The sequence below is a fragment of the Hippocampus zosterae genome, chromosome 12 (genome assembly GCF_025434085.1).
Source record: "Hippocampus zosterae strain Florida chromosome 12, ASM2543408v3, whole genome shotgun sequence".
NCBI classification, from domain to species: Eukaryota; Metazoa; Chordata; class Actinopteri; order Syngnathiformes; family Syngnathidae; genus Hippocampus; species Hippocampus zosterae.
The window spans coordinates 9,741,012-9,756,067 of NC_067462.1; the positions used below are offsets into that span (position 1 = coordinate 9,741,012).

At 42.0% G+C, this 15,056-nt stretch overlaps 2 protein-coding genes across 3 annotated transcripts in view; one reads left to right on the forward strand and one right to left on the reverse strand.

The window, feature by feature from the left end:
- The window catches only part of gpm6bb (glycoprotein M6Bb), a 223,063-nt gene that overhangs the window by 161,098 nt on the left and 46,909 nt on the right, over positions 1-15,056 (forward strand). The gene's annotated exons all lie outside the window — the stretch shown is intronic.
- The window catches only part of frmpd4 (FERM and PDZ domain containing 4), a 35,215-nt gene that overhangs the window by 3,815 nt on the left and 16,344 nt on the right, over positions 1-15,056 (reverse strand). Inside the window, exons 2-15 of one of the 2 annotated variants that reach the window (XM_052082528.1) lie at positions 12,760-12,876; positions 7,324-7,484; positions 6,952-7,054; positions 6,303-6,348; positions 5,453-5,557; positions 4,498-4,605; positions 4,147-4,278; positions 2,763-2,882; positions 2,488-2,624; positions 1,950-2,076; positions 1,635-1,724; positions 1,328-1,510; positions 1,098-1,218; positions 55-1,008 (exon numbers count right to left, since the gene is read on the reverse strand). In XM_052082528.1, the coding sequence (XP_051938488.1) occupies positions 55-1,008; positions 1,098-1,218; positions 1,328-1,510; positions 1,635-1,724; positions 1,950-2,076; positions 2,488-2,624; positions 2,763-2,882; positions 4,147-4,278; positions 4,498-4,605; positions 5,453-5,557; positions 6,303-6,348; positions 6,952-7,054; positions 7,324-7,484; positions 12,760-12,876 (2,504 nt within the window). Of the gene's footprint in view, positions 1-54; positions 1,009-1,085; positions 1,219-1,327; positions 1,511-1,634; positions 1,725-1,949; positions 2,077-2,487; positions 2,625-2,762; positions 2,883-4,146; positions 4,279-4,497; positions 4,606-5,452; positions 5,558-6,302; positions 6,349-6,951; positions 7,055-7,323; positions 7,485-12,759; positions 12,877-15,056 lie in introns of both variants that reach the window. The other variant, XM_052082527.1, reaches the window with a different exon arrangement.

The following is a 15,056-nucleotide window of genomic DNA, read 5'->3' on the forward strand; positions in this document are numbered from 1 at the left end:
GGCTGGAGTATTTGTGATGTTAATGAATGAATGTTACAATAGTAAAAGGGGAACCTGTGCTGTTCTCAGACTGCGCTGGTTCCTCCGATGCAGCAAGAGCCTCGAGTGCCTGCAAGGTGGACACAACAGCTTCGTCAAGGGGCTCCCCCTGGTTCTGAGCTCTGTGGGCGGGCACTGAATCTATGAGGGACACTGGAATATCATTGCGGCCCCCCTGGGCTTGACTCCCCGACTCCTGCTGCTCCTCCTCATCTGAGCTGTCCCTGAAGCCAGGAGGAGGGGCAGCAATGGCCAGGTTGAGAGAGTGCAGCAGCACGTCATTGTCCTCCTCATCGTTACCCTCCGGTGGCGGAGGGAGGGAGGTCAAGTCAATGATGTCATCGCTGGACCCCGAGAGGGAGAGTAATGCGGGCTTGTCAGTGTCACTCATCACCATGTCCTCTTCGCAGCTGATGTCATCCTCGTCTTCCGCGTCATCTGTTGTCTCTGCATAGCAGATATCGTGCAGCAGCGGCTCCTCAAACATTTTGGTGGAATACTGATAGCCATCACCTTCTTCTAGGGCGTCCATCATCTTGTAGTCCTCTTCAAGACGCCTGTACATTGGGCTGTGATTGTCTATAATCTCTGAACTCTCATCCATCAGTCTCTGGTAGCCCATATTTTGGGGATTTACAGTGTCTAAGGGAGGATCTCCAAAAATGAAAGACACCTTTGCACTCCTGCAGGATTCTTGGCCTTTGTTTCTTGGGACATTAAGGTATGTTTGGGTGGGCGGTACCCTGCAGAACTCTGGCCTTTCAAGCATATATACTGAATGCTGAGCTTGGTGGATCTCAGCCATGTAGGCGGGTTGGCTTTCACATCTGCCGCGGTCGAGGTATTCACACTCCTGGTCTGAGAAATCCTGGCTGCATCTCTGGTTGATTCTGTCTTCGTATCCCTTTTGGGGTGCGCTATAGGTATACTCGATGGCCTGGTAGTTCTGCTTGATCCTTGCTGCATGGCCTGCAAAGAGGAACCCAAATGTAAAGAAAATCTATGGAATGGACCGAGATATTATCTTCTTGACGTCGTGGACATACTTATATCCATACTGTCTGTGTTCTTGGCCATATTGAAGATGGAACGCCGAGAATCCACCAGTAATCTGTAGTATCCAGCAGTCAGGCAGGCCAAGTTCATTGCATCAACAGACTCCATTAAGAGAGTGATGGGCTGTGAAAGAGGCAAGAAAGTAAACTCACTACATAGGTCATTTTGAATGATTTATCACGACATGTAAACTGATTTGCATTGGGGGGAACATTATAGAAAAGATTCCAACCTTAACATCCAGAACATGTAGCTCCACACGAACTTTGTTTTCATCTTCCACATACATCTCGATGCGATTGACGTGGCTGAAATCAGCCAGAAGTGCCACCAGGTTGGTTTTGGTGTTAATCACATGGCTGATGCCATATCTGGGCCCCACCAGCAAGGTCACCTCGGTGTGCTTCTCGCCTTGCTGTGAAAAGAATCGGCATACGTATCACTTCCTCAGGTACAGTACTCTGGAGAGGTGGTGTAATCTCATCATGCATTATGCCTCTCCTTAAAAAAAGTCCGCTATGAAGGATGGTTTCACTTACAATAAGTGTAGACTTAAACACCCGACCTCCATAGAGCCTCAAGTCACTGAGATACTTCAGATAATGGACCTTAGCCTGCAAGGCAGTCAGCTGCAATTTGCAACACCAGATAGTCAGAAAGTATTCACAGCAAAATTTCTCAGCAATTTCATGTGTAACTTAGTGTAAAATGTTTTGTTTCACAACCATATCAGAGGTGTTGTGATAGCAGGTTGAGGAAAATATACATTTGTTTCTTTTTTTTTTTAAGTGCAGAGGGTAACGGGGAATATGGAGATGAAACCAACACTATGACTATGAGTCTTTTGCCTTTACCTTTTTACCAGGTGGAACCAGATTCTGGTTGGTTTTGAGGATGTGAGTGAGTGCTTTTTTGATGTTCTTCTCTTTCATACTGGACAACACTGCAGGAGGCAGGAACAAGGCCAACCCCCACTCCTTCCTGTGGTTATATGATTCATAAACATTACAGAACGTCAATCAATTGTGCAGGAAGAACAGTTAGATCCTCTTTTTTTATCGGTGCATATGGCCCTGGCATGTCACTCTCTGGGTTATTAACTCATCATCAGCTCATGCCGGCCTTACCACTGCACCCTACTTGCTTGGCGCAGGTAGAAATAGTACCATGCAGTATCAATTAAAAACTAGCAACAAGGAATACAGCTAGAGGATACCATGCAGTTGAAAATGGCAGTATTACACTACATTATTACAGCGCTACGTAAAATATATGAATGTGGACCCGGGCAGGAATAAGTGATTGTAAATAGTCAAACAACTTGAAATTTGGTCGACTCACGCTGACGAGTTTGGCCCCATAACAACGCAATGTGAAATCCTTTCGACTTACTCAATATACTTGAGGGATACTTTCTGCGACTGCTTGGTATTGATGGTTAGAATGTACATTTGCAGGGCAGCAAGGCGGAGGGCAGTGTCATATTTCAGCTCTGACCCAAATCGCTCCAATACCACATCATTACAGCTCTTGAGACGTAACAGAGAGAGAGAGAGGACAAGAGGTTACATTACTGACTGAGTGAATGAGTACACAACTCACAACTACAACACACTCATCATGGCGATACATCCTAATATCTTTAATATTGATCTAGTGTTGCTCACCTGGACATAGAGGTACTCAAATGCTATTGCATCTCTCCTCAGCAACTCTAATGGGTCCTTTGGGACAAAAGTGATGCGAAAAAAACACTTCATCTTGTGTGACCCTGGCCTCTTTGTCACCTAGAGCATTAGCCCAAGAAAAACACTGTCACATGGAGTAGACATTCACACATTCTTATTTCCATATTTATTTAACAGTGTATAAAATGCATCATCTGGTTTTGATTGAACTTCTACAGGATCAGTTGGTATGACAAGAATTTATGTCAAATGATCATTTGCTTTCTTGCGCATTTCACTTGAGATCATGATGCAGGTATGCTGAAATAGGTTATCTCATTTGCTGAGATTGTAACAGCAGTATAGTTGAACAGTTGGAAATGTGATCAAATTATCTGGGGGAAGAGAAATATGTCTTGGATGTTATATTTTGGAGTTTGAAACCCCTGCCATGCCGAATGTCAACATTTGTGCAAATGCTGTGCACTTATTCATCTGTCACCATAGCGCTAACTGTACTGCGTTTTGCTCCTTCAGTTGGCTTTTTGGAGCTTTTCAAGTGACACAAATGCCGAAGAAGGACTTTCCTCAACAAGGGTTACCAAGAGACATAGAATTTCAGAAGCGAATAATAATGATATTAATCATAATAATAATTATAATAAATAATATGAATAATAATCAGAATGATAATGTATTGATTTTCCCAATCACATTTATTTCGCACAGAAGTCTGAGTCATATGAAGTACCGATCTGGTAACTTGGCAATGCATTAAAAAAAAAAAGTAGTGCATACAAATTGTCACCACTGTTCTATCTGGGGCAGCAGTGATTGAAATCAATAAAACAAATCTCTCTCAATTTTTTTAGACTATATCTCCAGTGGTGCACAAAATAATGATGTAAACACATTGTATTTATATATCCTGATTAAAATATGTTCAATAAAAATGTGCATATTTAATAGACTACAACCTTAAATGATCATGCTTTATGACAATGACATGAAAATCAAAAAAATGAAAACATCAGATTTATTTTATTTTTTTCACCCAATCTCGATCATCTCAATATTACGTGATTGGATTGGAACAGCCCTACACATATCCAAATCGGATGTGGACTAGGCTTCACTAAAGAATTGTGTTCAACCTCAGAGATACATGATCTCCTGTTCAAGCACAAAATAATCCTCCCTTTTCCCATGATTTTTTTAATGTACATTTTCTAGAGTCACTGTTTGTAGACTCCTACAAAAATATAGCACTAAGGTCCTGAGATCACTCTTGGAAAAGATACCGGTAATTTTTTTAACGTGAATAAATAAACAAAATGAATGAATGAAAAACTCTATTGGACACAACCAAAGTGTGCTGTCTCACCTGAGTTAGCATTTCTTGCTCATGCAGGAGCATCAGTTTGCTGGCCGATCCTTCAGCTCTATGCTCCAGAATCAGAGAGAAGTGTTCAATGCTCTTTATGGACAGCTTCTCTTGCAGTGTCAAAATGACATCCTGTTTAAACACAAATGCAAAATGTCATTATAGCTTGCACGGTAATGCAGGAAGACGTGGTCTACTCCTTGCAAAGAATTGCCTTTTAATAGTTGGTCAAAATTTCACTGAGAATCTCACTGTAGCTACACCCCGTAAGGTCACATTGAACAGTATTTTGGGAAACAATGCTAAGTCGGTTCGAATCATACAACAATATTACAAAGAATTCTCAGCTACCTTTATAGATGTGTTGTTGTCAAATTTAAATGATTTTGTCTGGCCATTCTCCAGGTAGACCTTGAGAACATTTGGCATGAAAAGAAGTGAGTTGTCCTTCACAGTTTCCTGAGAAGGGAATGGGAAAATAAAGACTCAGCAGAGAAAAACACGGAAGAACAGACAAACTGTTTTAAAATCATGTCTGCTTTGTGTGAAAAGGTGGTTACTCTAGAGTTAATGATAAGACTGGAAACAGCTGGCTTGGCCGCAATCATTTTTTATCGGGCCAAATTATAATGAGCCACATAACCCCCTAAAAAGATGGCCTCTTACCAACTGAGCATGCATATTTGAAATCCTGAGCAGGTAATTCGTTGCTGCTAGTCACCACTTTACACCACTTGTTCTCATTTTATAACCAAAGAGAGGAAAATCAATTGGTTTCCACAAATCTCCCGATTTATCATCGCATTTGCAGAATTCATAATTTAAGGGTGAATGTACAGTATGCATCGGAATTTGACTTGTATGCATGCATCAAATAAAATTTTAGTCAAATTGGATCTTTATTCTCTATCAACTCAACTTTTGAGTGGACCTTGAATTCCTTGCTTGGCCCAATGGGTCTGTTTTAAGGTTGACCTATCATCTCCTATCTGTAGGTTCCTTGCAACACTTTCTGATTCAGCACTGCGGATTCACAGTTCGTTCCAGCTGTCTGAAGCCCAAGGGTTAATTACAAACTTGAGCGATGTATCAGGCTTTTCAAAATGAGGTGGCTCACTGAACACACTGTGGTTGCGCTCTCCTTGCGACACATTTTACAAACCGGTGAAGTGCTTTGCGAGCGCACGTGCTTCCATCGGTCCGTCACGCCTACACACTTTCTATTCCGCCGTGATGAAAAGAAATATTTGCCTAATCTGCTCTGCGTCAGGTTCAAGAACACCAAAACGTCGCGTGTGTGACTCACAGGAACCTGGCCGTTGATGATGACTTCTTCTGCAAAGCGGACTTTAACGGGATTTGTCTTTAACTTGGCCTTTTTGGCTGCGCTGATGAATGCAGATTTGGGTGACTTTGGGAGGGAAAGAAGAAAACATGAGTTTTTAAAGAGTATTCGGGTCCTTCGCAAATGAGTCGAAGAGACTTTTTCCCCATCTTTACCCACATTCAAAATGTATCCTCCTTTGAAACATAATAACCCCGCTCACCATCAAGTGTGTCATTGAGGCTGTAAGGAAACGTCTGGTAAATGGAAGTAATTACAGACTGCAATAGAAGAGCCGCTCGGTCCTCTTGGGTATTATGAAACTCGACACAAATCCTTTCTTTTCTGCCATTTAAATCTTTCTCCAAATTTAATTGCTCATTGAATCCATGGTTTCCTCCGATAGAGCTCTATTGATTAATCCCCGTTTATTGGAAAGAATTGCAATATTCCAATCTGTCTGTGGCATAAACCACTAATAAGCGCTCATTTTGATGGAAAATCAACTATGATATGACTGAGTGACTGTCAGGTGCATCAGGCAATCAGACCCTGAAGACAAACACAAGAGAGACGAGGAGTCAAGCAGAGTTGTCTCACGAGGAGCATGCGCAAAGAGTGTAACAGTTTGTGTTGGCTCATTTTAAGGTCATCATTTGGTGCCTGGTGGCTGGGAAGTGTTGACTTGTCTTTGAGTTATTCTGGGGTCTTGCCAGGTTATGATGTCATGAAAAGACTCACAAAGGATACATTGGCTGTATATTTGGTTAGTGGTTATGAGTGACATATTTTCAATACCTAACAAATGAGCATGTAACCGGAAGACACTTACCGGGTATGGCTGAACAACAGTCAACAATATGGACTCCTTGCAGCTCCTGTTAAAAACAACCACATAGCATATTCTTATGCTTTGAGTCAAGACAAAAACATTTTTTTCAAAGGAGTAGCCATTCTTGGGCGCGTTTCCCAAAATGAATGTCATTCATGTCACACGTTGTACCAGACTGCGGTTGCATGCTCACATTCAGGATTTGGATTTCTATGCCAAATTTTGAATCATCATCACTCTAGTGACCCCCTGTCATCAGTTTGTCAATGATTTCATGGTCCAATGGGATTCCTTCATATTTTGAAGACACTTTTGCATCATGGAAATATAAATGATATCTTAAATATTACATATTTTTTTTAAAAAAGCTACACACAAATTTTGAGTTTGAGACTTGAAGAATTTTGACCACATAAATGAGCAGCGGAATCAATAACTTCAATTTTCAAATTCCAAAGTGTACATCAAAAGAGCATCTACTGTACTTTAATTGAAAGTATAAAAACCAAGAAATGTTGGGTAGTCTTGGCCAGCGTGTGACTCATGCGTGGTACAGAGTAAGCTGATTTGATAGTCCGCATGAAAATGCATGAGATGGGCCATACTGTGTTAGGCAGATGAGTCAAAGCGTCTTCTTGTGCTGCCCTACCTGACGAGGTCAATCACCCTTTCCCTGGGAGCGGAACCGACTGGCTCATCATTGATCATGATGATCTCGTCCCCTGGGATGAGCTTGCCTTCTGATGGACCCCCTGTTCACACACATGCCAAATACGATCGATAAAACCACATACGACTACAAATCAGGCATTACCCCCCCTTCCCACCCACCAACACCATTTCCAGTGTCAACACCTAAGAGCTTGCTCATCGAGTCTTGTTAAAATGGATGAATCATTCAAGTAGCGTAACCCGCTTTGGATTTGTCTTTTCTACTTTTATGGAGTAGTTGCCCTCTTCCGGGCCAAAAACATTGATAATTGGATGAGTCACTGTCATAGTAAAAGCTGAGTCACTTTACCTGGTGTGACTGAGCGAACCACAACAGGTTTCTCACTGCCTGCCACAAAGCCAAAGCCAAGTACCGGGTCTCGTCTCATCTCCACCTTCCGGGGTGTAGGTGGCACAAACTTGTCTCCATCTAGGCGAACCTCTTCCAGGGAGCTGCTCTGACTGAATTGGCTGTAAAAATAAGACAAGGATTCTTGGCATTATATGAATTGACTTAGTTTTACTGTGAACTAATTGCTATGCCTGTGAGAGGGTTTTGCACACAGAACAAATATTGATCAAGATGTCAGCCTCAATCTGCAAACATTCTTCCATTTTTGTCTTCATACTTTGTAATCGGTTGGTAAAAAAAGGTTTGGTTATGGCCTTTGGAGTTCAAGGACATGAATAATCTCGGGGCTGACTTGGAGTCAGTCGCAAGAAGGACTCACTCCATGTCATCCATGGCAAAAAACGCCTTTCTCTGCGTTTCCTTGCATCTGCGTCATTTTAGCATACAGTGTTAAATGCTGCTTGACTCCCCACAGAGCAGCATTCCAGGTGTATTGTCCCAACTTTAGAAAACTGTCACGCAGGATGGACACATACAGTACCTGTACATTCAATTGCTACATACTTGGGGCAAGTTAAGCAAACAAAGTATGGCTTATGCTGTTGTCGGCATGTTCAGAGAGATCAATTTATTTTCTGTAACTGTTTATCTGTTGGGCGGCCCGGTAGTCCAGTGGTTAGCACGTCGGCTTCACAGTGCAGAGGTACCGGGTTCGATTCCAGCTCCGGCCTCCCTGTGTGGAGTTTGCATGTTCTCCCCGGGCTTGCGTGAGTTTTCTCCGGGTGCTCTGGTTTCCTCCCACATTCCAAAAACATGCGTGGCAGGCTGATTGAACACTCTAAATTGTCCCTAGGTGTGAGTGTGAGTGCGAATGGTTGTTCGTTTCTGTGTGCTCTGCGATTGGCTGGCAACCGATTCAGGGTGTCCCCCGCCTACTGCCCGAAGACAGCTGGGATAGGCTCCAGCACCCCCCGCGACCCTAGTGAGGATCAAGCGTCTCGGAAGATGAATGAATGAATGTTTATCTGTTGGACGTCATCTACCAACATTGTCAATTCCAAACTCTAAATATCGCTTGTTCTATGAGTCATAGACTATGACAATGTCAGCATTCGTTATTTGAATGCAAACCTTTTTGTATATTCCATCCAGCCTAGAATCACAAGCAGAATCTTGCCAGCAATGTTGGTTAATTAAAGCCTTGGGCCTAGGCAGACAGTGTGTAATTCACATTTATCCTTGACACATGTGCTATTTGCCAATAATTACTAACAATTAACCGGTCACAAAACAAAGGCGCAGAAAAATCTGCCGGTTGCCAAAAACAAGAAAGGAGCAAAAAGTGCAGCACAACGCTCGATACAATAGCATATGGACTGTCAACTTTGGGATGACGAGAATATTTTATTCTTATGTACTGTATGTCTTTAAAAAAATCGCTTTAAAATTTTGGAAGGTTTTGGACAAGCAACAAAGAACAACAGAGTAGCGTTTTGGATACGGACCACCGCTTATGTGGTACTCTGTTGTGAATATATTGATATCGCAGTCAAAGATTCAGAACTGTATCATTAACTGACTTTCTGTGTCACTCCATTTTTTTTCAAGTCAAACATATTGTGCACTGTTTACAACCTAATCTCCATGAAGGAGGTGTTTAATGGGATGTCTGGTGGTAAAGTGGAGCTTTCTGTTATTACGCTTCTTTTAAAATTAGAATCTTTATATTTTCCAGACTGTTACTATGAAACAAACAATGACAGCTTTTATTAAGGCCTGAACACGTGTCGTAGAAGTTGACTTGAAATGGCATGATTGTCCTTTATCACTTACTGTTAATCACTTATGTTAGGGCTTTTTTTTCTTACACAGAAACTGACAACATTTTGCAGGTGGTTTCACTCAGGTCAAAATGTAGATTTCCCGGGGATGATCTTCCCACCCTCTGGAAATTTGCTCAATACTGTCCATCTGCCCTTTTACTTTGGAATCTGAAATTTGTCAAACAAACATTTTTTACCAAATGTTGAACCACAAATATGCGACATATGAAAAAGCCATGCTTAAAAAGACACCTAAGGTCTGCCATTTGGTTTGATGGTATCATTTTATGGCCATATTGGTCACTTCTTTGCCTTCAAAAACGAATGTATCCATCAAATTCTGTACCAAATGTGGCCAAATGTGAACTTTGTTTGATGGATTTGTCATGGCAAGTTGCATGACATGCGACAAAACTCCAGGAGCCAGATTCAGAGTGGGGTGGCCTTTGGGAATTTTCTGAAAATTGTCCCGAACGGCCGCTGTATTCACGTGCATCACGGACACCCAACCCCACCGTCTACGATCATTTTTTTTTTTGCCACGTGACTGCCGCGCCCATTTGTTTTTCAACAAGTGACCACCGCCGTCAATGACTATTCCCGTGTCAAATTTTGCTCCCAGCGGGGCCAGATCAATCACCTCATATTGTTTATATGATGAAAGTCCCATCCTAAAATGATTCATAGCCCTTGCCCTACTGGCAGAAGTGTACGGATGCAATAACTCTGCTCTGACGCTGTGATTAACTTCCGACTCAGTATGTGGATCAAGTCCATCTGGCACAATTAAAATTTTTCCTGACGGTTTTGCGACGAAGAGCACCTGTTTTTCCCTATCATTTTTTAATATTGTTCAGTCTCGAAAAGAACTTGCCACATTTTGGTGACCATATACACTTATCATTCATTGTTTTATTTGTTTAACGCCCGAGTGAGTAACTCAACAGATTGTCAAAACCTTATGGATATGTACCGTCTCTTCCCCAGTACCGGCCACCTGCTTAACTTGGCTACACTCCCATTGTGCAGACAGCCTTGCAAGTGATAGCCCCTATTTATATGAATTTAGCAACGAGCATATCTCCAACAAAGATTTTTTACTAACACGCAGACATTAGCAGTTTGTTTGCATTTGGATTTCATTTTGTGGCGCGTGCCCCAAAACCAGATAATTGCATCACGCCGACAATTGTTCCACAGGAACAATTTAAATCTCAGAAAGGACAGAGCCACGTTTAGCTATGTTCTCTGCTCACACCTGTTTCTTATTTTTTTTTAACCATGTTAACAAACAATGACTCATGTTCCTTTGCTTGTTGTTTAAAATCTCATTTCTTCAACGTTTGCGAACAAAATGCTTCAGCCAAAATCGTCAATGTATTCAGGGATTGAGCAATGTGTGCGGACCTCCGTGGTTCTCCTTCACCACCAAAATCTTTTTTTTTCATCCTTTAGGCCCTAAAATTTAGGGCCATGTAACTGCTGCTCATGCAAAAATATGCCAAACAACTCCGTTGCGTTTCGCGTCACGCTATGCTTTTACACAAATAATTCAAATGCGGCTCTCCTGTGGATCTTTGAAAGGGAAGTCGAGTCAGAAATGTTCTTTATATGTTCTATGCACCCCCATTAGTCTAAACATGGTATATTGATTAATATTACATTTGTAGAATATGAATTGAGCAGAAACATCTGTCAGTTTGTATCCATCTCACAGAGTGGCCATTATGCCACTTGCTGTCAACCGAAAATGACATCGCAGTGCCTAAGGGCTCAGCTTGAAAACATCACGTCAACAAACCCTGGCAAAAGGTGAGCCTTGACTGTCATTACCTGAGCTCTTGGGCACATTGACGTCATTTTCAGCCGACAGCAAGTGGCAGTGCAAAACAAAATGGCAGTCGATGGTTAAGAACAAGTTTTTTTGAAGCGGGGCCGTGCGTCACTCAACATTTTTTACATGCTTTCATATCATTCGTTAGCTTCGTCATGCCAGCAAACGAGCTGGGACTGAATCCAGAGGGTTTCTATTGCTTGCAGCCATTTAACCTCGATCGCCCCTGTCATCTGTCATGGCGTCTCTGAAACCACTCGAACTCCACATACGCCAGTGCTATTATTTGACTGTCTTCCCTCAACATTTTGTGTCCCCCTCCAACGTTGTCTCTCCAGATGGTGGTTCAGTACTGCGAGTAATGGTTTTTGCAACAGTGCTGTTTTGTGTAAGACACCCACTTCATATAAAGGGTTATCCGCGCCTCAGAAAAACCTTTGCCTCAAACCAGACTACTGGACATTTCCATCATATTTTGGAGAATGAGGATTATGCTTCCTCTCTATGACTCATTACTATAAGAAACCGACTTCAACACGACTCACTGGCAAGGGTTGAGGATAAAGTAGGTTGTATTTTTAAGAACATATTGGCAACACAAAGATTGTTCTTGTCAATCCGTCTTTCAAAGACCACGTTATTGACCCTTCATGCAATTACTTCTTGAGACGTGACGTCCTTGCGTTCAGCAGTACAAAATCAAGACCATCTTACAAGAAATCTTTGTCAAATCGTTTTTCCTGACAATGTTAAACACTCTTTCGAAATCACTCCCCAGACTGCATCACGTTGTTTTAATACCGCGTGTCATACTGTTAATATTAAACGGCCACTGGTTTATTTAACTGCGGCCGCCACACAGCCACGTTCCTTTAAGGAATGCTACCGACTTGCATTGTGCCCGGCGGCGCCGACACGCTCAGATGGCCAGTGACAGACATACAAGCAGACATTTGATTATTCATGAGTCCCCGTCCCCCCCCACACACACACACAAATTTTGACGACCCGGGTCTGACGCCAGAACAGCCTCCGTGAATCTGCCTCATGCAGATGCACTCTCTGACTGCATCCAGCACTCTCACTTCTTACATAACACCTCCCCACATCACGCACGCCTGGCTACAACCCTTGTGTGACGAGGCTTCACCTCCTCTTTGGTGCATCATGTAAATACACATGACAGAGAGGCAGGTTCATTGGGTACAATCACTCTCCCTGTAAAGAAAACTTCAAGAAGTATGCGATGCAATATGTCATCACATGCGCAGTCGACAGAACAACACTTCAACATTATTGAAGGACGCGTGCAACGCAGACTTAGCATCTCTTTACCTTTATGTGACAGTTAATTCAGCCGAAATCCTCAAATGAATCAGCAGAGAAGTAGCAGTGCAAATGCAAATAACTGCACAGGTAAGTTTGGTTAAAAAAATGTATATATATATACTAATAATAAGAAGAAGAATTGAAAAAAAAAGAAGAAAGTCCTCTTCTGCACACAGGAGGCTGCGTGCAGAGTGCGGTGGGTGTGTGAGAGGGAGAGCGTGGTGTGCAGGGCATAGAGAAAAAGAAAGAAAGAGAGAGAGAGAGTGCACAGCAGGGTAAGGAAAAGCGAATCAGTATTCCGAATGCACAGATGGAGACGCCGTGGACGCAGTGACGCTGCTGGAATAATCATAGCTTTGCCAAGTGGTCTGAAACATCTCGGGGATGGAGTTCCTTTAAAACACTCACTTGATGAAGCAGTCACGCCCCTCTCTATTGGTGCCCATGTCCCAGCCATTGGGGGGTGCCTGTGCGGTACCCCACGTCCCTGGAGGGGGCGGCCAGCCTGACGTCTTGGTCCTGTGACTGTAGACGATAGAAGGAGAAAAGGATCAAATAGACATTGCGAAAAGCCGACAGGCAATACTTTAACTCTGACGTTTAGACGTCTAGGGAGACAACGTTTGAATGCTTTTCCTTTGAGACTTTCCGACGTGACATTCCCTCAATCCATCCGTACATTTTTTTGTAATCGCTTATCCTGTTCAGGGCCTTCTGGATCCTATCCCAGGTGACTTTTAAGGAGAAACGCAGGTTAAAGTTGTACTGAGCACGGCTGACACTGAAAGGCTTGCACACAAAATTACTTTAATAATTAAACAAAAAAAAAATCAGTCTCTTTACATGCAGCCTGAACATCAGTGAAGTGCAGATCACTACTGAGATATCAATACCTCCTTCACCGGATCTTTATGCTATAACTGAACACCAAGAACACAGTGGAAAGCATCTGAACTATTTAGATTAATTATTATTATTACTATTCTGACTGCTAAGGCATTACGGCTGAGTGTGAACGGCGTCATGTGTGGCGTGAGTTCAGCCCCACAAACAGCCAAGGTGCGGTTTGCGGTGTTTGTGGAAGAACAGTAATAAGGAGGTTGAAGCACCTCAGGTTGAATCACAAGACAAGACATTGAGGATGAGGCGGAAAGAAGAAGAGAGCGCGGTGTCAGGTGTTGCCTCGAAGGCAAGACAGAGCTTTTCGCCACGATCCAAGTCGAGGGAGGGAACGTGGAGTTTTAAGGGGTGCTCAGCAGTGTTTAGAGATAATAAGTCATGAAATAAATACATGCTTCAATAGAGAGCTGCATGAGTTCAACTCGGTGCAATAATATGGGCGTTACAAGGGACAATACGGGAACAAAAATTAGTTAGTTTCCTAAAGATTTGAAAATGTTAAGTGTGTTCATAGGTACACACTTAACATTTTCAAATCTTAATTTAAATCTTAACAATTTCAAATCAATTGGAACAAAATGGTGATCGAAGAAAAAATACATGATTAAAAAAAAAGTGATTCAAAAAATATTTTGTCCATCAGATATTTCTATTATTAACGGGAATCTGTCGAATTTGCTTTCACTGGCAAATTAATAGTTGCAAACGTGTGCAATTATTTATTTTTTTAAATCCACTATTAGCTGGCAAGTTCGATTTGTGACGAAAACAGCAAGAGTCGGACTGCTATCTTAACTTCCAGGTTTGAAATGGATAAAAACAATGATAAGAATAAAAAGATCTTAAATATGCATCTTCTTTATGAAACTATGATTTCAAACACACGGCCCTTTTTCAATTTACCCAGCACATTACCTGACTTTGCACAAACTATTGTATCGAAAAGTTATGGTGCAAACCAGTTTCATTTTTACCCAAACGAAATCAGCGTTACTAGACATCGCTACTAAAAGTGCAACTTTTTACGAGCGACACCGTTTCCATGTAAACACTGAAAATAATAGTCCATAATGAACGTGCGCACAAATGTAAAATATTTAATGCATGCATACAAGAGTACGTCACAACCAAAACAACAATGGTGGTCCACAGCGCTCGGTGTGTGTGCCATCTGAACAACAGCCCGATATACAAATGAAATAATTTTCAATTTTTGTAGATCCATGTGAAGGGGGATCCTTTTCTCGCCTATCTTTGAAACCTTAAACCATCCATCTGGCAATCAATTACAGAAGCATGTCTCACTCTTGTACTGGTGATGGCCATGAAATTAAGTTTTACTTCTCGAAAGTCAGCACATTCTGGCTAAAAGAAGCCAAGACAAATTCTCCGCTCAAGAACTTTTCATTAGATGCACTGGAAAGCAAAGGCAAAACTCAAAGGGATTTAGGAAAGTTTATCGGAGAATAAAAGCGTTTGTCCACAAATCGATCAGCCTTTGCTGAGTCTCTGAGGGACCAACAGTGGCGATTCATGTCACCCAAGGCCATGAAGTCCTCACTGACGAATTGCTGATTTAAAAAAAAAAAAGGAAATCTTACAGAAGGAGGGTTTTTTTTTTGTATTTTAATAAGGAGAAATATTCAAGGCCTTATATGAATAAATGTTCTGTAAACGCAATTAGGACAACTGAGTTTGAGTGCAGAGAAATGGTGCCTCTGCATTGACTGACGAGCTTCATCAAGCGTGTAAGGCATCCATCCATCCATTTTCTGATCCGCTTATCCTCACAAGGGTCACGGGCA